Source organism: Meriones unguiculatus, chromosome 9 (assembly GCF_030254825.1).
Source record: "Meriones unguiculatus strain TT.TT164.6M chromosome 9, Bangor_MerUng_6.1, whole genome shotgun sequence".
Lineage (NCBI taxonomy): Eukaryota > Metazoa > Chordata > Mammalia > Rodentia > Muridae > Meriones > Meriones unguiculatus.
Genome location: NC_083357.1, coordinates 118,152,073 through 118,173,695, shown reverse-complemented (window position 1 = coordinate 118,173,695; position 21,623 = coordinate 118,152,073). Strand labels below are relative to the sequence as shown.

The following is a 21,623-nucleotide window of genomic DNA, read 5'->3' as shown; positions in this document are numbered from 1 at the left end:
TGCGCCGGGCTCCGGGGTAGTTTCCTGTTTCGCTCCCACAGCCAGGGAAATTCTGCTTTTTGCTTCTCTGCACTCCAAGCTGCACTGCACATGCTCTTGACGTGGGATTTTTCTGGTTGAAGGAAAGTCCTGTGTCCTTGTGCATGCTTCTCTGTAGCTCCTGAAAAGGCCAGACGAAAGGTCACTTCCCATGAGAGCCTCGCTGACCTCCTGGCCACCCCCACGCTCTCTCAGCGACTCCTGGGTTGGCCTTTGGGTCAATCTGCTCCGAGCTCCGCCTCGGGCCGCCTCTGCCTTCATCCTGGTCCTGCCCTCACACAGAGCAAGGGTTCCGTGATATCTGCAGGATACAAGAAGCCAAGACCGCAGGCCCTCACGGGACACTCATTTGCCAGAGTGAGCTTCGGGGTCCACACCCAGGATGTGTTCTGAGCCCCAGGGGTACAGGGCTGGAAGGCATGATTTCAAGGTAAAAGTGCATGCACCCAGCGTTTTGAGACTGGAGCCCCAGCCAAGCACCTGCGACAATCCTCAAGTAGTGTGCCCTTCCCGGGAGGGTATAGCTGTGGTGGAGGTGGACTTCTGGGAGTGGCTGGCTCTGGGCTCATCAGGGAATAAGCAAGTAACAGAGTCATTATCTGAAGGCACGTGTGGTGGCCCTGGCTAGCAGCTCAGCAGGAGCAAGCCCTCGGCCAATCGTGCAGTTGCCTGAGGGAAGGGGTGAGACAGTCTGACCTACCGTGGGGTCCCTGAAGGCTTCTCAGCTGAGAAGAGGTGGAGAGGCTGCCGTGGGCCAGGGGAGAGCTGAGAGGGGGGTCAAGGGAAGATGGTGTCTTGTCCCTCTCCAACAGTCTCCCGGCTGCTTCTCTTTCTCCTGGAGTCGGTCCCCAGGAAACGGCAGTGTGCGTAAAGTCACAGCCCTTGCTGCCGCACCCTTCTCGGTCAGTGGGCCCCTGCTCTCCCTGTGATGAGGGCCGTGCAGCGTGTGGCTGGAGCCGTCTGAGGCCGCAGGAAGGCAGGCTGGCTGTTCTGGGGGACCCTGCTGTCATGAGGGGGACAGTGCTGGCTGTCACAAGTCACCTAGTCTCCACGAATCCCCTGCGTCCTGAGCTGCGGGAGAAGCTTAAAGCCAGGCAGGCAGACCTGGGGTCCAGAGAGCTTGAGAGATGGCTGGGAAGTTCCCTGTGGGACGGGCATGGGGCCCGCTTTTGAAACGTCCCCCTGAAACCTCCCAGAGCCCCAGATTTGGAGAGCAGCATTCATTCTGAACACATTTCCTCCTCCCAGCCGCCTTCTCCTCTGCGCCCTTCTATTCCAGTTCTTCCCCTCCTGAGCCACACACACGAAAAGCACTGTTGAAACACGCACACACAAACACGCACAAGAACTCTGAACAATGTCAAAGCACAGGCTCTTTCCCCAGCTCCTGTTTTCAGTTTCCAGGTTTACACTATTGTTGGCTGACCCCCAGCAGACAGGGTCCAACGGGCAGGCCTGGGTGAGCGAGAGAGTGAGCTCCCTCTACAGTCCGCTGACGATAAGACCAGCAGCTGAGTGTGACAAGTGCAAGCCTGTGGCAGGTCCAGCTCCAGCGCTGGGCGGGAACAGCACTTCCTCCTCTGAGGCATCTGCCTGGGGTGAAGCCTGAGTTCTAGGAAAAGCCCTGGTGCTCTGAAGGGCCTCATTCTGTGGGTTCCCATTCTGTGCTGCCCATTCTGCCTTCAAGAAGCCATGAATATGACAAATAAAGTGACCCCAAAGCTACTGTACTAACTGGCATAAAACACATCTGAAGCAGTATCTCACGCATTAGCCCTGCCATGACCCCTTCAGCCTCCTCAGACTCCCTGGAATCCTCCGTATGCACCTCTCGAACACTGGGGTTACAGCTGAGGGTCACCACACCTGGCTTAAAATTCGCTCTCAACATGGCTGTGAAAATATTCTCAAACATGACGTAACTAGATGAAGTGGTAAGTTTTATACTGTATGTCATGATTCTAAAAATTACATTTACGGTGGGTTTCAGTGTAAAGTTTGAATAAACACACATACTTCTTCTGAGACACGGTCTCGGCTCGACAGACAGCGCAGGTTGCAGCTGCTGCGGTCTCTCAGTTCTTATTACTTCTAAGTTATTATTATTGCCCAGGATAGTCACTCACTCATCATGAGTTCAAGGCCAGTGTGGGGCTCCAAGTGAGAGTCTAACTAAAACAAGCCCGTGCTGTCATGTCATCGTCTATCGTAACGGTGGTGGCGCTGGATGTCGGCTTTGCGGGTGTTGTGCAAACACTCTCACTCCGAGCTCTGTCTCCATTCTCAACTATCCCTTTAACGCTTTACTTTGTTTTCACATTATCTCTGTGTCTGCATATGTGCACAGGACTGCGAGTGTCCTCTGAGGCCAGACGGTGTTGGGCTCCCTGAAGCTGGAGGTGCAGGTGGTTCTGAGCTGACCCGGGCCAGTGCTGGGAACCGAACTCAAGTCCTCACAACCAGTGTGTGCTCTCAGCTGCTGAGCCGTCTCTCCAACACATAGATTTGTTTTATTTTTCACTTTCCTGTGTGTATGCGGGAGAGAGCGCTTGCCACATGCGTGCAGCTGCCTGTGGAGGCCAGCGAGGGTGTGAATTTTCTGGAGCTGAGTTATTGGAAGTTGTGATTCTGAGAAATGGGACCATCCCAGACTAGAAAGAAAAACAACTGGACCTTGATTAAGGGCCAGCTAAGAAAGAAGAACAAGTCAGGCAATTAAGGGCCAGCTAAAAAAGAAGAACAAGTCAGAAAATTAAGGGCTACTAAACCTTGAGCAGAGGCCAGACCAGATGGCCCTCCTCAAAAGACTGGATGAGCTTGTTTTAAGATAAGGAACCTGGGGCTGGGAGGACTGTCCTTGGAAGAAGCTGTAAGCTGCCAGCTGCAAAACTGCTATCTTTTCTGCTGACTAGTCAATGTAAAGATACCTGTGTGGCCTGAGTTTTAGGTATAAAAACTCTGTGCTTTGTATGCTTGGGGTCGTCTCCTGCTTTGAAGGGACGACTCCCATCTCGATCGGAATAAACTGCCTCTTGCTTTTGCACCGAACCGAGGTCTGTGAGTCTCTTTGGGGAGGGAGCGGTTCGGAGCCCCTGCATCAGGAGTGCAGGTTTTGCAATTCCAGGCTGGGACAAGAGCTCGTTCTCTCTGAAGAGCAGCCAGCGCTCTTGCCTGCGGAGTCCTTTCTCTGGCTTCCAGTTATTTTTGAAAAAGCCTTAACTATACAACAATAGCAGGAAAGGGCCCTGTAGGAAACACTCATCAATTCCAAACTCCGGTTTCAGGTTTTCTCCCTTTGTGATGGTCTCGCCAGGTTGACGGACCAGCCAGGCTGTCTTGAGCTCCTGTCTTCCAGTCTCTGCCTCAGGGTGCTGGATTCCAGTGCTGCCTGCCACGCCCACTTCCTTGCTGCTGAGTTTAAATGCTCTCTCGCTTAGTGCTGTGGTTGTTTTGTAAAGCAAACTACATAACACTGGCTGTCCTGGACTCACTCTGTAGACCAGGCTGGCCTCAAACTCACAGAGACCCCCCTGCCTCTGCCCCCTGGGTGCTGGGATTAAAGATGCGAATATGCCAGCGCTCTCTTAGCATTTAAAAACAAACAGCAACAGCCAAAACCCTCTAGAGCCTGAGCCTAACCACCCCCCAGAGCACAGAATTTCAGTGTGGCCGTGTCAAGGAAGCAAGTGTGTGCCCACCAAATGGGACAGGGCGCTCAGAGTAGCACCCTGCGACCGCAGTGGGCCGCAAGTCAGATGCTGTCAGACAGAGAAGGAACAAGCGCTAGCACATCCAGGCGGAGGAGCGGCTCACACAGCAGCGAACGGCCTGCCGCTACTAGCAATACCAACACCAGCTCTGTCAGGCTCACATTGTGACCCCAAAGATGGCAGCTGAGCAGCTGAGCTGGACCCTCTATGAGACAACTGTCCACAGAGCAATCTCTGATCCGCTGGCCCAAATGCGGGTCAGAAACCTTCATTCTACCCGACCCCCAGAGGCCCAGGGTCTCGAGGGTCCTGTCACCCCTGTCCCCGTAGCTCAACTGTACTTGACCACTGTCGGTGGTTCCTCAGGATGAAAGTACACCATTCCTGGGTGTTATCGCAGAGTACAGTGCGATAACAACGCAGGCGTTGATCGTGACCCCGTTCACAGTAGCCAGAATCCACCTAGCTGCCCATCAGAGAGAACACGTTAGAAAAGGGTGCCGTACACACGCTGGAAAGTTTTATTTGGTCACAAAGAAAAATCGTGTTGTTTGCAGAAAAATGGATGAAGCAGATCCTCATGTTAAATGTAATGAACCAAGTTTGGAAAGACAAATGTCACATATCTCCCGATGTTCATGAAATCTTAGACTAAAAAAGGGAACAATTTGGGAAGAAACGGGGGAGCAATGAGAGGTTAATATGAGTAAAGGCCATTACATATGCACTAATAAGTATTAATATATCATAATTAGACCATTCTTATACAATGGGTGTATACAAGTTTTCTCTTTGAGACAGAGTCTCTAGCTCAGGCTGGCCTCGAACTTCCTACATAGCCCAGGATGACCTTAAATTTCTCATCCTCCTGGGTCCATCTCCCAAATGCGAGTATGAGCCATCAAGCCCATGCAGCTCTGGGAAGGCCTTTGCCGGGCTACAGACGCGCAAAGGGACAAAGGTTTCCCGACCCGAGGAGGCGGCGAGGAGCCAGGTGCTCAGATGCAGCATGCACTATCTTGGAAGGCTGTGCCTGTCACACCCCGTGACCAGCCTGCTGTGGAGAAAGAGAAACGTGTTCGCGCGCCAGTCAGCCCCTGCTCCTGCTGCTTGAGCCAGGCACCGGTGGCCAGGAGTGTGCTTCCCAGCCCCAAAGCTGGGCCTTTTCAAAGCGTGTCCCACCAGCGTGTCTAACGTTGGTGCCACACCTGCGTGGGCTCACCACTGTTTGCAGGAAGACAGGCGACAGAGCCGCTGGCTCCAGGTCGGGGACTGAGCAGGGGGCTCCCCAGAAGCTGCTTTCTGCCCAGCTTTCTTGGGGCATTCTTGGTAAAGTTTCTGCCAGCTGTCTTCCGGGCCTGAACCTGACAGGTGGCATCTCCCTGGCTTTCTGGTTAATGTGACAGGGGCACAGGTCTGTGGCCTGTCGGGTTTTCCTCTTGGCCCTTGCCCTGTTTGCTGACTTGAACACTCAGAGAATTTTTCGAAATTACTGACAGAGAAGGAGAAGTGGCAACAGCACAGAACTGTACCAGCCCAGCAGGCAGGCCTGGTCCCCTGGGGCACATGGCTGGGTTAGCATTGCTGGGTAAGGTCTGTCTGGGAATTGAAATTCCATGTTAGGTCTTTATGGTAAACACATTAAATTTTTTTTTTAAACCTGGCCTGGCCTCAGACTCTGTAATCCAGACTGGCCCTAACTCTCAGCAATCCTCCTACCCCAGCTTCTCCCGCTATAACACAGGCGTGTCACCAAGCCTGGCTTTGCTTTGTTTTATTTCCTCACGTAAGCAATGCTGCCAGGAGCAAGCCTCTGCCCCTTGAGCTATCAGACTTTCCCACATAAGGGTGGGAGCCGGTAACTGCCCAGGCTTCCTAGGAAAGGAGGCTGGAACGGGGCAGCTTCCCTAGTCACCCTGCTCTTCCTGAAAATGCAGGGGCCATCGGAGAGTTCCTGGCACCCGCAGCTTCAGCTGGGCCATTTCTGTGCGAAGTGTCAGACTCTCCACTGTTTCTTAGAGCTGTCACACTAACGAGGGACAGTTTTGCTCCAGCTGCAGACTCCCAGTGAAGACTGCACTCTACAAGCACCCCAGTTGTGGCTGCCACAGACACTGAGGCCAAGGCAGCCTGCTCCATGCGGCAGGCCTTCCGCTTGGCGGCTGGGGCGGCAGGTAGCCGGCCATGCGGCCAGAGCTCCTGTCTGCAGTCTGCAGTCAGTCCCCGAAGGCAGCCCTCCCCGGCGGCGGCTGCCTCTCACAGTGCGTGGAGAGCAGAGAGTCCGCCACTGATGTGCACAGGAGGAGAGGGAGGCGTGGGCTCCGGGAGCTGCGACCAGAGGAGGCAAGAGGCTGGACAGCGGGCAAGAGAGGGCTGCCAGGACAAGCCGCTGGAAGAAGATGCCCGGCCACACCCACCTCCACACACACACACACACACACACACACACAGCAGGTGTCACACACTGACTTACACACACACACACACACACACAGCCCATGCAACACCCCAACCTCCACACACACACAGCCCGTGCCACACCTGACCTCCACACATACACACACACACACACAGCCCAACCTCCACATACACACACACACACACACACACACACACACAGTCCAAGTCACAGCCCGACCTCCACACACACACACAGTCCAAGTCACACCCTGACCTCCACACACACAGCCCATATAACACCCTGACCTCCACACACACAGCCCAAGTCACACCCTGAACTCCACACACACAGCCCATATAACACCCTGACCTCCACACACACACACAGCCCAAGTCACACCCTGAACTCCACACATACAGCCCATATAACACCCTGACCTCCACACACACACACAGCCCAAGTCACACCCTGAACTCCATACATACAGCCCAAGTCATACCCTGAACTCCACACATACAGCCCAAGTCACACCCTAACCTCCATACACACAGCCCGAGTCACACCTGACCTCCACACACACAGCCCATATAACACCCTGACCTACACACACATACACACACACAGCCTGTGTCACACCTGGCCTACACACACACACACACACACACACACACACACACACACACGCAGCCTGTGTCACACCCTGACCTCCACATCTCCCAACCTGCCTCCCTTTTCTTGAGAGGGAAAGGCTAGAGGAGAGGAAAAGGCCAGGTGAGAGGGAAAGGCTAGAGGAGAGGGAAAGGCCAGGTGAGAGGGAAAGGCTTTCTGAGAACATGGCGACTGGCTTGCTCCGTGCATTCCTGGTGAGCTCACCCACTATGCCCTCTCCCAGCAAAGCTCAGCCACATGGGAAGCAGCGCACCTCTGCCTCTGTGTCCCCACAGTGGCAAGCCTGGGGACCAGAAGTGCTCCTACCAAGCTGCCTGCCTTGTGTCCTGAGTGGGGACAGGAGCCCTGGGCTGCCTCAGCTGTGCCTATCTGCTTATCTAAGATTTGTTTCTTTGTTTGGAAAGCCCTGTGTACCCCTGGCTGTTCTGGACTCGCTTTGTAGGCCAGGCTGGTCTCAAACTCAGAGATCCTCCTGCCTCTGCCTCCCAAGTGCTGGAATTAAAAGGCCAGTGCCACCGCGCACGGCTCTAAGTAAAGACTTAAAAAATGACTCTTCAATTAAAACTAATAGACTCCTAAGGCTTTCCAAATCTCTAAAGAACAGACTGATAGGTTTATAAAATCCAAATCAGGCTGAACGAGTGTTAAGAAGATGTTAAGAAGACGGCGATTTAACTGATGGAAGACATGTTTTGTGACCGTTAGTCTTAAGTCCCTGAAGGTAGCACGGAGGGCCCTCTCCCGTCATCCTCTAGTGTCCTGCAGAGTGGCTCTGGGTTCTAACTGGACCTAACTTCCGCCAGGTCCAAAGAGATGGCCCAGCTCCCTCCACTTTCACTCCGGGCCAGGCCATCATCTTCCTTACCGCCATCTCCTAGACTCAGTGTAAGAGGGTGGGGCCACAGGTGAGGCGCTCCTGAGGCCAGGGCTTGAGACCACCTTTGCTCGTTCTGTTCTTGGGGACTACAACATTCCAAACTGGGGGAGAAGGGGAATGCCAGGCCCAACGAATGGACACCAAGAGCCTAACACACGTGTGTGACTTCATGTTGCCACCCACACACTTGCCTCTGGCCTTGTGGTCCCTGAGGGACGTGACCACTGGAAATAAGCATTTTAAGTGATGTGAGACCTTTAACCCTTGAGAAGATTCTGGTCAAAAACAGGAAATAAAAATGGATTGAAAATGTCACTAGAGGGCTGGAAAGATGGTTCAGACATTAAAAGCAACCAAAGCTCCTGCAGAGGACCTGAACTGGTTCCCAGCACTCACATGACAGCTCACCGCCTTCTGTAACCCTAGTTCCAGGGGATCTGGCACCCTCCTCTGACCTCCGGGAACACCAGGCGTGTGTGTGTGTGTGTGTGTGTGTGTGTGTGTGTGTGTGTGTGTGTATGTGTGTGTGTGTGTGTGTGTATGTGTGTGTGTGTGTGTGTGTGTGTGTATTAGCAAGCATTGAAAAACATGTTGAAAAGTGTAAAGAAAATGTCACAAGAATGAGGGCAAGAGGTCCAGGGGCAGGTTTCTGGAGACTCACTTGGATGCCACAAGGTAAGAACTGTGCCCACCCAAAGCCTTTTCCTGCTGTTGGCTAGGGTGTGTAAGGAAGGACCAGGTCCTCGCACCCATGCCCTAGGCTGCCCTCCACCAGCGCAGCTGCTCTTTTCCTTCTTGCCCCCCTTTAAACATTATCTATCTATCTATCTATCTATCTATCTATCTATCTATCTATCTACCATCTATCGATCGATCAATCTGTCTGTCTGTCTGTCTGTCTGTCTATCTATCTATCCATCTATCTACCATCTATCGATCGATCAATCGGTCTATCTATCTATCTATCTATCTATCTATCTATCTATCTATCTATCTATCTATTTTTTAAAGAAACTGGCTGGCAGACTGGCCTGAGTGTGGTAGGGGGGCTGGCCTGGTACCGAGCTGTCAGTCCTCCACTTCTGTCCCGAAGCGCTGCCGTTCCAGGTGAACCCGTCATTGTCCTGCCCACGAGCTCCTGCTGCTTCATCTTCAGTGCTGGCGTCTGAGGCCAGGGCTGCACCTGCTACCCAAGCACATGTCACTGAGCCCATGACTGACTCTTCCCCTGTAAAACCAAGAGCCTCTGGGTGCCCTTTGGGAGCTTCCCTGGGAATTAGGATCCATGTTTTCTCCCTGCGTGGCTGGAACAAACACTGAGTCCTCTTACCTGGTGTGCCCTGGCTGGCCGGTCAGGTTCCTCCTTGCGTACACACACGGACACAGGCACCTAGCAAGAAGATTCACACACGTGAACTCAGTGAGCGCTTACTAAGTGATTAATGGGAGTTGGCAGGATGAGGGGGCCTGGCAGCTTGCATGCCCTGATGGCTTGCCTCTCTCGGACTTCTCTAAATGTCTTGAGGACATGAAGGCCACTGCTTCCTGGAGCTTTCGATCTGCGTGGCAGTCACTGATCTCTAGAATTGTTTCAGCTCCTCATTACGTGCGCAGAAGGGAAGGAAATTTGTGGTAAAATAGAACTCTTTTATCTAAGTCGTCTTCGGCAGACCTGGAATTTGGGACGCATCATTTAGGGCCCCAATTTACACATGGGAAAAGTTGGGTGTGATTGTCTCTGTCAGGAGGAGGCAAGTTTGGGGTGTATTGACACAAATTCTAGCCTGTGGGAAGCCATGCCATGTCACAGGGAACCGTGGGCATGCTGCTCCAGAGCTGGCGCTGAAAGAATTGGGCTTCATTTACAGTTAGAGCAAGTCCCTGAAGAAACAGTGACAGCCACAGCAACAATGACCTCACAGCTGAGGCACAGTCTTAGCCAATGGCTAGGTGAGGTCCTCCTCACTAGCTAATGACAGAAACATTTCCTGTGACATGGAAAGAGAACAGTGGTGGCCCAGCCCGGCCTGCCCCCATGGGAAGATGTGATCTTCAGCAGCGGGCCAGTTGCCGTGAGCCGTGAGCCAAAGCACTGGGAGCCATGCCTACCTGGCTGCAAATATGTCTTTCCAACTCTCTTAAGGAGCCTTGCCCAAAGCGCACAGCCCCGGGAGCTCAGAGACGGCTCCCCTCCCTCTGCTCTCCTAAAGGCTGAGTAGACACTCAGTCCCCGGGCAGCCCTCCATGCTTTCCTCGCCTCACTGCTCCCCACCAGAGCACAGAACTTGCTGGTGCTGATGGCTTGGTTGTCACACACCTCGTCTGAATCAACCTGTGGGCACAGAGATGGAGCTGAAATGAAGCAGGCCCCCCGGGTGACTCCCCCCTCGCCCTCCCTGCCCAGGTAGAGCCTGTACGCAGAGCTGGCCTGCGCAGGGAGGGCACCTTGGCTGGAACCCTGCTGTTTGTTTTGTGGGGGCTGACAGGGAGGAAGCTGTGGAGTCTACTGCCAGGAACTGCTTCATTCTCCACAGAAGGCGGCCAAGCATGCGGGCACCCCTCCGTGCCTTGCAGATAGGCGAGTGGCTAATTGCCCCCGGGGAGCTCGGGAAGTTAGTTATCAGAGACCGACTTGGGTATGAAAGGCCTTTGGTCGGACTGCTCATGCCCTCTGCCAGGCTGGCGCTTGTCCCCACCTCCTCTGCCACCACTGTATGCCTCCCTAACCTTCCTCTGCTCATCATGCCACTCCCCCAGGAAGCACAGACCAGAGCCCTCCTCATGCCACTGAGCGAACCCGTGTCACCTCCAGAGTGGCTGTCTGGCCTGTATTTGGAGACACTTCAAAAGGCTGGGGAGATCCTTCCCACATGTGCTTGTGTAAGTCACAGCTGACTGCCTCTGAGGAGGACCTTAACCCTTTCCAGTCACACCTCTGTGGGTCTCAAAAGACAGGGACTTCTTGTGGGAAGGAAATGAGAGCAACTCCATCATAGGGACTCTGTGCAGTGTCCCCTAAGACAGGCTGGAAGGGAGGGCTGGACAGTGCTCTGTGAGGAAAGAACACGAGGTGAGCAAAGAAGGGCCGCAGAGCACGCCTCGGCACGCATGGGCAAGGGCTCACAGCACACGACCCGAAACTGGCCGCTCTCCCTTCTGATGTTTGTACCAACATGGAGACCCACAGAGGCAGAAGCCCCAGTGAGAGCTAGGCGGCCCCGTCTGAGGAGAAGGTCCCAGGAGCGGGGTGGTCTAGTGGCTCCTGCTTGGATCTCTAGGACTGCACCCACGCCACGTCCCTAGACCCGCAGCTGCTGTGACAACATGGCCAGCCACTCCTTGGGTGTGGCTTTTCTGTGCTTCCAGTAGCTGTGTGTGCCGTGGCCTGCCCTCAGGCGCTGTCTGCTGGAGAAGCAGAATCCCGAGTGCCGGGTGGTCCCGTCCAGGCCCGACAACAAGGAGGGGCAAGGGCTACAGGCTCTGCAGAGGGGATTGCATCCGAGGAGGAGCCTTGGGGCCAGAGGGAGGAGGGCACTGGATGTCAGGCTGAGGGACAGCAGTGCCGAGTGAACTCTGAGGGCCTCAGGTTGCTAAAGCTAGGAAGTGGCGTGTGGGCAGGACAAACCTCGGGAAAAACTCAAAAGGGGACCCCTGGAGAGTCCAGGCATCCGAGCAGTGAATCTGAACCAAGGTGTGCCCAAGCCAAGCCGAGATGTGGAAATATCCAATGGGCACCAGAGAGCGTTCTGTGGGCGCTTGGGTTGAGTCTAGAAGGTGAACTGACTTGTGGCTTAGATCCTCTTGAGCCGAACTTGGCCTCTGAGTGGTTCGCTCCCCACACCAGGCCTCCTCCCCACACTGTACAGGAACTCAGTGTGGTTTGAGAACAGACTGCTCAGGGAAGGAAGGGTAGAAAAGAGAGCCCTAGTCACAGCTGGCAAACTCCGGGGTAGACGCTGGTACTTAGGGTGTGCTCCAAAGACAGGCTCACTCCAAAGGGCCGCATCTCACCAGGGCCTCACGTCAGCCTGTATGCGCTCCTGTTTTAGACCTGGCAGTGGGGGTGGGTGGTGAGCAAATACGTGTGTGTTTGTGGGTATGTGTGTGTGTGTGTGTGTGTGTGTGTGTGTGTGTACATGTGTGTGTGTGAGTGTGTGTACGTGTGTGTGTGAGTGTGTGTACGTGTGTGTATGAGTGTGTACGTGTGTGTGTACGTGCGTGTGTGTGTGTGTGTGTGTGTACGTGCGTGTGTGTGTGTGTACATGTGTGTATGTGTGTACGTGTGTGTGTGTACGTGCGTGTGTGTGTGTGTACATGTGTGTGTGTGTACGTGCGTGTGTGTGTGTACATGTGTGTATGTGTGTACGTGTGTGTGTGTGTGTACGTGCGTGTGTGTGTGTGTACGTGCGTGTGTGTGTGTATGTGTGTGCGTGAGTGTGTGTACGTGCGTGTGTGTGTGTACGTGTGAGTGTGTGTACCTGTGTGTGTGTGTGTACGTGCGTGTGTGTGTGTACATGTGTGTGTGTGTGTGTGTGTGAGTGTGTACGTGAGTGTGTGTACGTGTGTGTGTACGTGCGTGTGTGTGTGTGTGTGTACATGTGTGTGAGTGTGTGTACGTGTGTGTGTGTACGTGTGTGTGAGTGTGTGTACGTGTGTACGTGAGTGTGTGTACGTGTGTGTGTGTGTGTGTGTGTGTGTGCGCACGCGCACTTGCTTGCAAGTTTTAAACAAAGCCAGAGCTGAAGAGTAGAGTGGTGAGGGCAGGCTGTAAGCAGGAACGCTGGAAAGGGAGGGATGGGGCTTTGCCAGGGATTTCTCTTCCGGTATCAGAGACCGAACATAGCTTTGCTCATGCCAGTCGAGTGCCTCTAGGCCGTACCCATATCCCTCACTGTCCACAGAGCTAGACCCTGTTCAATCCAGCACAGACCGAGTACGTTTATTTTTCATTTTTCGAGACAGGGTTTTTCTGTGTAATAGCCTTGCTTGTCCTAGACTTGCTTTATAATCAGGCTGGCCTCGAACTCACAGAGATCCACCTGCCTCTGCCTCCCTGAGTGCTGGGATGACAGGCGTGAGCCACCGCACCCGGCTCCTATTACATTTATTAATAAGCTTCAAGGCGCTAGAGTTGGGAAGATACTCTTCCACTCTATCCCATCCATGATGGCCTGAGCCACTTCCCAGCCACAGGCCCCGTTACCTGCCATGTAGTCTTACCTGGCTGCTCCTGCTCCATCTTTGTCCTCATGTCCTCATGGTGACTTTCTCCCCAACCCTCTTTTTTTTTCTCTCTCTCTCACGTGGGACCCCTTAACTGAGATTGGAAGTCCTGCCTCATCTCTCTTCTTCTCTCCTGCCCAGCTGGCTGTCCAGCTCTTTTTTAACCAACCAATCAGCGATGATGGAGAACAATTTGTATACAACACTGATCCAGGAGATTCTTCAGAGAAATGACAATGCCTGTGTCCTGGCGTGACCAGACCTCTGAGCACACAGCACTCGAGACCACCCGCACAGGGGTGTATCTAGGTACCTGACCACACTCTGGCCTGCTCCATCCTGACGACACGGCCTGCTAGGCTGCCAATGCCGAGGGCTCATCTTAAAAACTGGTCCCACCACACCCTTGCCCGTCCTCTCGAGGCCAAGAGACAGTGTAGCGGGCCCAGGGTCCCTGCGAGACCTTGGCAGCCTCTCACCATGGCCCAGCTGTGCTGTTCTCTGAAGCCGCTGCGCGAAGCAGCAGTGGCCTAGGGTGCAGACGCTCGCCCTTCCGTGTCCGGGGCCTGGAAGCTGGCGTCAGCTGTGGCCTCCTCTGGCTGCCGTTGGTATCAGCATGTCACCTCATCTCGGCCCGACATTACTCTGAGTGGACTGTCCTGAGCACAGCTCACTCCAAAGGAACTGAGAGAGTTTATTCTGAGTCAAGGCTAAGTGACCACGGCCACAGAACACTTTAATCTGTCGCAAGTGACGTATTTCATTGTCAAAGTGGCTGTGTGACCTTTGATCATCACAGGACAAAAGGCAGCTATAGACGTGGGCATTTTCCACACACGTTGCTGGAGGCAACGTGTTGTTGAGGCAGGCCGGGCAGTCTCTGAGCTCAGATGCTCTTCGATAACATCCTTAGTCTGGGGGTGGGTGGGAGTGACGGGTCTGCTAAGACTACGTTATCAGCAGATTTTACCTGATAGGCAAAGCAGCTGCTAGGTCAGATCCCAAGATGGTGAGGAAGGAAAGGAACGAAGCGGAGCCAGGGTGATTTTTCCCCATCTGCCACACGCCAGCTCACCACCACAGGAAGTTAACCGTCTAGAGGCCCTTTCAGCACGAGCACGGCTCTTTCGGGGAACTTCTGCTCACAGGCGGCCTCTATCGTCTTTATGCCGACATCAGCCATCTTTGACTACACTAACGACTCCATCTTCACTGCAGAGCAGATGATGATGGCCAAGGGAGTGAAATGAAACCCCAACCCACACTCCCTGGGAAGGGCCTGCGGTTGCCCAGCTGGCAAGGATGACTGGGGAATTTTGCTGTGAGCAACTAACACTTTAAGGTGGGCAGGAGGCAATCTCACAAATGACACCACAGGCGGACACCAGGCGCTCTGGGTGCCCACTGGGAGCCCTGCTTCCTGGCCATGGCCTTGCTCCATGAGGCAGCCACAGCTGCTTTCTCCACAGCTTTCCTTCTCACTTGGCCAGGTGACTGGTTAAGGGGCAGGCACGGAGGCGGGATCTGCTGTGTGGTGCCTTGGCAGCTCTCGTGAGAGGCAGGCCATGCCACCCAGAGTATACCTCGCCCTGAGGTGTCTGCAGCGCCTCCGGACATGGGCACCTCTGTTCCTCCCTAGTGTGGGAGCCCAGAAAGCTGCGGGTGGTTTTGTAGTTTACTAATTAGTTTTAATTTTGAAAGATTTATTTATGTGTCTGAGTGTGCACACCCAATGCCCAAGGAAGTCCGAAGAAAGCATAGGACTCCTAGAACTGCCGTTACGGACTGCTGCGAGCTACTGTGTGCACTGGAGCCAAGCCCATGTCCTCTCAGGAGCAGCAAACGCTCTAACCACTGAGCTATCTCTCCAGTCCCCAAAAGTTGCATTTTTAACTGTCCAAGGCCCAAGATACCCTCAGTATCTGGGTTCTGACACAGCTGTGTTGTTTCTGGTGGCCCTGAAATGGGACAGGGAACATGAAGTGCCTGGCCTAGGGAGTGATGAACCCTTTAGGAGTGTGTGTGTTTGATGTGTGTGTGTGTGTGTGTATGCCCACAGGCATGCTGATGTGACTTCCCTTGGTAGGAAGCACATATAATAAAATACAAGAAACTGATGACCATTGGATGGCAGAAGAGTTGTTTCCTAACTCTTCCCCGGAAGAGGTGAACTAATGTCCACTCTCCCCATCGATGGCGCCAGAGACAGCAGCGAGAACAAATGATTCCACCCATGCCATGCCTGCTGAACCTGTGAGCTTACTGGGCTCATTTACAACATCACTTTAAAAAAGTCCCACCCAGACCTTGGTGGGGACCCTCTCCAGTTATATGTCATGTACAGAGGCCACAGGAAGGGGGTGGGGGTAGGAGTCTCGCGTGGAAGGTGATGACACCGCCCACCCGTGTGGCACTCCTGCATGCCTGATCTACAGAGAGCTGCCGAGGCTGACAGCCGATGTGATGGACACAGTGAGCAAGCTGAACACACAGGAAATGCACAAGGACACGGGAGAGAGGTCGACTGTGAAGCGTGCCTGTCAAAAAACAAGCCTCTGTAAAAAGGGGAGAGGAAGTCGCTTGTGGGTGGGGCTGCGTCGTGGCGCTCCACTGCTGTGAAGAGACCCCACGGCTCTTAAAGAAGTGTTTAGCTGGAGGCCTGCTTACAGCTGCAGCGGGTTACCCCATCATCACCCGGACCGGGACCACAGTGGTCAAATAGCTCAGCTTACCTCATCTTGGCCTACACCCTGCCACATGGCCGGCTCTTTCTCTCTCTCTCTCTCTCAGTCCAGGAACACTGATCCTTCCTGTGTCACACTGAGTTTCCTTCTTCCAGAGACCCTCTCTCTGCCAGAAGATCTGCCTTCCCCTTCTGCCCAGCCACTGGCTGTCAGTTCTTTACTAAAGCCAATCAGCAAGTGAGGAAGATGAATGTCTATAAAGCACGAGGCCAGTGATGGGCCGAAGAATACAATACCAAAGTCCAGCCCATCCTCAGCTCTCTTCTAGTGCAGCAACCAACAACTGAACATACAAAGATAACCTCCCAAAGTGCACCCCAACAATCATCATAGTGGGAGCACAGTAGCAGGCATGGCAGGCCTTTAGTATGGAGTTGAGAGCTACATCATGATCTGCAGAGAAAGAGAGAAGCTTGGAGAGTGGGCCTGGCATGGACTTCTGAAATCTCAAAGCCCACCCCCACTGACACACTTCCTCTAACAAGGCCACAATTCCCAATCCTTCTAATCCTTTCAAACAGTGCTACTCCCTGGTGTTAGTTATTTTTATAAAATTGTATTTGTTTCTCAGTTTTTCTCTTCCCCAGCTATCATTAAAATAATTGAGACTATTATATTTGTTTAATAATAAGCCTGGCAACACAATAACTGAGCAGTCATTACTCTATTCTTAACTGTTATAAGCTGGTCTGGCTTCTGCTTTACGAAAATCCCTGAGATTTTGCACTTTAGTGGCTTTCCCTGCTCTGCTCTCTCTCCTGGTCCTTCCTAAACATCTGCCCATGGCTGAATCCCCTTCCTCTTCTAACTCCTCCTCCCCTGGCTGACAGGAAGTCTAGCCCTATTCTTTTTCCTGCTCAGTAACTGGCTGCAAGCTGCTTTATTGGGGAGCACTGTTTACACAGTTGAGACAGGAGATTCTCAGAACAAGGACTGCAACCAGATAAGTGGGTGGGGAGGAAAGAGAAATCAGCATTTGAATTACACCGTAACCTTACGCCTACACCCTGCTGACTAAACATTCAAATATATGAGCCTATGGGGCCATCCTGATTCAAACCACCACAGGAGACAACAGGGGTTTGGAAGTGCCCAGGGAGTATTCAGACGTCACTTGGACTCTTCAGGTTTTGTGGGCACATGTAACTAAAGTCACTTATGTATCATGTCATTTAAGATACTTTGGAATGTTTTTATCCTCAAAATGAGGTTCTAGTTCATTGGCATTTCTAAGTATTGAGAAAATACAATGAATATAGTGTTTAAGAAAAAAGTGTGATTCTTGGAGATGCCTCAGTGGGCGAAGGTGTTTTTAGGAATCCCGTGAGGATGGGAGAGGAGTCCCCACACCTCCGCACACAGGCACACACATACACATAGTACACACTTAAAAAAATAGTTGGAGCACGTAAGGGTCACACTTCGGCTCCTAGTCCCTGGGTCCCCAAAGCAACCTTCACGGGTGGAGGATGGGGAGGAGACTTCTCAAAGCCATGATGTCTCAAGCCACATAACCTATGCGAACAGAAGGCCTGGTGGGAGGACCAGCGTAGCCCATAGCCTAGACTAGAACCAGCCTGGAAGGCTGGAGATAGCTCCTTTCAAACCCTGAGCCCTTTGCCACTGTGGAGCCCTGAAGGACTGTGCCGTAGTGGGGTCGTTACTTTCAGGGATCTGCTGTGGCCTGAGAGTCCCCTCAACTTCCTCCTACTCAGGAGCTGTGATCCTTCGAGCCCCACAGTGTCTCCGTGTTTAGACATGCAGACTGTAAGGAGGTAAATGAAGATAGTCACTAGGGTGGCACTAACCCAGTGACTAATGACCTGGTAAGATCTGGAGACTGACAGGGCAGAGGGGGCCACGCAAAGGCACAGGAAAACGCCACCTTCAGGAGACTCCGGTGTGAGCAAGTGGCTCTGCAGCTGAGGGAGCAGCTGGCTCTGCAGCTGAGGGAGCAGCTGGCTCTGCAGCTGAGGGAGCAGCTGGCTCTGCAGCTGAGGGAGCAGCTGGCTCTGCAGCTGAGGTAGCCGTGTCCTGGGGTGGCAGCTCCTCGGTGCGATGGTGCGGTTGTGAACCCTGCCTTGAAGTGCTTGCGTGTTCCCTGGCTGTGCTGGGTGCTAACCCAGGCCACTGGCCTCCTTCCATCCCAGTGGCTCACCCTTATTCTGGGAGCCATTGGCCCCGTCTCTGGGGACCAGGGAGCAGAAGTGAGGAACTGGGGCTTCAGTGGGCACAGAGGCCATCGGCTGGTGGAGCCGGCAGGTCCGCGGTGGGTGTCCCTCCTCTGTCTGGATGCTGTTGTTCCCTCTTCCTGGCGGGGACAGACCTGTGAAATCTCTAGACCCTCCAAGTGCCTGGCCAGCCAGAGCTGTGGAGGGCCTGTTCTCATGAGCTCGGCACCTGAGGCCTGCTGCGCCCGACAGCTCAGCGGTGCTTTTTCTCCGGGTCAAGGGCACGCCCTGCTGGTCCAGACTGAGCGGATTTCTTTTCTGGCTCATCGGTGCTGTTCCGCCAAGCAGCTCTGCAGCAGTCTGCGGGTCTTGTCTCCTGTTTTATCCCTTGCCTCCTGCAGGTGTGCTCTTCATTTGGGACCTGTGGGAACGTGACGAGACCAGTCCTCTCCACAGATGCACATGCACGCCTGCTCTCGCACGTGGACACGCGCTCTGGCAGAGGTGGCAAACCAGGCGACTCAGGGAGACGCAGGAGACAGTCGCTCCCCGTGATCTCCTGACAGGCAGGCGGGCCGCGGGGCCTTCTCAGGACAGGGGTCCAAAGATGGAGTCCAGCTGGCCTCAGCGAGCCACCAGCAGCTTCAGTGCTGAGGTGGGTCTGTGTGGCGAGGACCGGCTGGCAAGGCCTCTGACATTCCTGTCAGCTCAGGGAACTGAGTGTGTCAGGGCTCTGCTTCCCCGTGAGCTCAGTCTGCTCAGTCCTCTGGCTTTCTGTGTGGGAGGTCTGACCCTGGTCACCCGAGTGGTCTGCTACTGGTTTCCCTCTGGGGACACTCTCACGAGGAACCAGGCGAGGCCTGGGGCTACCTCAACCTAGAGGAGGGAGGAAGCCCAGCCAGGGATGTGGCCCTGTGGATCGGCCTGCTCCTCTGCGGTGGTCAAGTGGCTCTGGGTGGGGGCCCACCCTTGGCAAGTGTGCTGGTCACGCCAGGACTGGGCTAGCACAGAGCTGCTCAAGAGTCGCTCTGCTCGAACAAACCTCACTGAGGAGTCTCTCCTCACCATGTCCGCCTGAGCAATTTCTCCCGCTCTCATCCCTCAGAGTTCCCATGGGAATTCTCTCGCTAGCTCACTTGCCAATGTGGAGAGCTGGTGAGGCCTGACAGTGGCCCAGGCACTGGCTCTCTGCACAACAGGTCTCACCAAGCCATGGTAGAGACTGCCCAAGGTCTCACTTCAGGCCCCTGCCTTCCCGGAGGTCTGAAGTGTTCCCCGAAATGGTCTGGCTGCAGACACCAGGCCCAAGGCTGCAGCCACAGATGGTGCCACATCTGGGATGGCCCGTGGCCCTCGACTCCCTCCCACCGACATCCTAAAGTTAGTTCTTCACACACTGGCTTGGTTCTGAATGCTACATTCAGACATTTGATAATAAGAAATTCCTTGGTTTGAAAGTTGTTCAGAGTCAAACATAAGCTAGGAGTAGGCATTGGTTGTTATTCTTTTAATGTTATTTTTCACATTGATTGTGTGTGAGTATGTGTGTGTGTGTGTGTGTGTGTGTGCCATGACACACATGTGGAGGTCATAGGACAATTTCCAGGAGTTGGCTTTTGCCTTGTGGGTCCCAGGGATTTGAGAGGTTCTCAGGCATGGTGGCAGGGGTCCTTACCTGCTGCGCCGTATGGGCAGTCTGCCTTTTAACAAGTTTTAAAATGATCACACGCGTGGCTCAGTATGTTCCCTGAGCTGGAGCACCCATCCATGTGGGACGGGAGCCCAGACGTGGTGCCCGCTGCCAGAGGGTTGGCTTTTCCAGGTATTTGCTACTCTTCCTGCTTAACTAAAACAAAGGCTCTCTCCCTTCTGAGGCAGCCCTTCAGGTAGCACGTTCCTCTTTGCGCATACCCAAACTCCTGGAAGGCTCCAGGAAGCCCCCTGAGTCCTTACAGCTTTATCACGTGAGACTGAGCCCACTCTCGGGTCCCACAGGCAGGTTTTACAAAGTCTGCAGATATGCCAAGCCATTGAGACACACCCTCAAGATAGGGAGAGAGAGACACAGAGAGACAGAGACAGACAGAGAGACAGAGACAGAGAGGGAGAGAGAGAGACAAAGAGAGAGGAGAGAGGGAGAGATGGGGTGGGGAAGAGAAAGGGAGGGAGAGGGAGAGGGGGAGAAAGAGGGAGAGAGAGAGTGTTCTGTTCCCCATCCCTCTGGCCCTGGATACAGTGAAGAGCTGAAGAAAATCTTTGCAAACAGTAGACTCCACCTGGGGACAGGCCTGCAAGAAGGAAGAAGCCAGGTCTCCTGTGCTGTCACGTTCGCAGGCCCTTAGCCCTGGGAGCCAGCTGGTGAGCCCTCCCTTCACAGGGAATGGGGCTGTGGGTGAAGACGATTCCAGGGGGTCTAAAGCTGCCCAGGAGGCCTCTCCTTCTCCAGCACCCAGGTCTGTAGCACGTGGTGCTACTGAAGTCATGGTGCTGCTGAGGCCAGGGGCAGCTGGGGACAGCAGGGCTGTGGAAAGCTGGTTTCAGCCTCGACCCACCAGGCTCCATTTCCCTCACAGAAAACATGGCTCACATAAGAAGGGCCTCTTTAAAGATGTGTGCCTGAAAGTGAGTGTGTGTATGTGCCTGTGTGGGTGTGACCTCAGTGTGGCTCACAGGAGCCTCTGCAGTGGGCGTCAGTCAGATCTGAGACCATGCTATGGGACACAGAGGCCTTCTCTCTATATTCTGGGCCCACACTACACTTGTGCTGCTTTTGCCATTTTGTTCTGGTGAAGGTGATGGCCTGGAGTGCCCAAGTCTGGTTAGTTGGAAACAGTTTCTCAGTGTTGTCAAGGTGTTTCTGTGTTCAGATAAGAACCAAGACCCAGAAACAACTTGGTTGAGAGGATTCCTCCTCTGTGCTCCTCAGGTGTTAGCTTCATCTTCTTCCCTCAGTCTCCTCAGACGCCTACACTAGCTCAGAGCATCCTGGGAAGGCCACAGACTCAGCCCCCTGGGAAGCAGGGGGGATCCCTAAGGCGCCTTTGACCCTCTCAGACTGGTGGGGAGGGTTGCTGGGGAGGGTTGGCAGACCAGACCAGAGCTGGTGAGTGGCGGGAGCATGGGCCCTGGCTATCCTCATGTCGCAGACCAGCCTGCTGCTCCTCCTCAAGCCTCAGCCCACCACTTTTCTGCTAAACAGGAAAACGTAAAGCAGAGAGAAGCCTTTTCAACTTCCCTCCCTCCCTCCATTTCTGGAGTCAGGGTCTCACTCTGTAGCCCAGGCTTGCTGGGAACTCATTCTATAGCCCAGGCTGGCCTCACACTTGAGGCAGACTCTCCTGCCTCAGCCTCTTGAGACATGCACACACCACCACTAGTTCAGCCCTCACTCTCACTCCTCCCCCAGCTCTGGAGATAGAGGGCCCTGTGCTGAGCTCCTGGTGAACCTGGCTCACTGTTTCTCTGCACACCTCTTCCGGCCTCCCAATCACCTCTGACTCCATGTCCCGGGGTTCCTCACGCTCCAGCCCTTGCTCTCAGGAACTTGCTCTGACTATGCTGCCTGAACACTGTCTGGAAGGGGCTGCCCTCTGTTGACTGCAGCCTCCCCCAGGGCTTGGACAAATATTCCTTCACACACACACACGCTCATGCTCTGGCAGCGTGCCTCCTCACACAGTGTGACCTCATGTTCCGGCAGCATGCCTCCTCACACAGTGTGACCTCACGCTCCGGCAGCGTGCCTCCCTCACACAGTGTGACCTCATGTTCCAGCAGCGTGCCTCCCTC

General features: G+C 54.1%; 1 protein-coding gene across 4 annotated transcripts in view; it reads right to left on the bottom strand.

Annotated features, from left to right (window-relative positions):
* Positions 1-4,263: 4,263 nt before the first annotated feature.
* The window catches only part of Ubac2 (UBA domain containing 2), a 144,857-nt gene continuing 127,497 nt past the window's right edge, over positions 4,264-21,623 (bottom strand). The window contains exons 8-10 of one of the 4 annotated variants that reach the window (XM_060391654.1): positions 9,027-9,086; positions 8,728-8,882; positions 4,264-4,803 (exon numbers count right to left, since the gene is read on the bottom strand). In XM_060391654.1, the coding sequence (XP_060247637.1) occupies positions 4,764-4,803; positions 8,728-8,882; positions 9,027-9,086 (255 nt within the window). In that variant the 3' untranslated portion in view covers positions 4,264-4,763. Of the gene's footprint in view, positions 4,807-8,727; positions 8,883-9,026; positions 9,087-21,623 lie in introns of all 4 variants that reach the window. The other 3 variants (XM_060391651.1, XM_060391653.1, XM_060391652.1) reach the window with 3 other exon arrangements.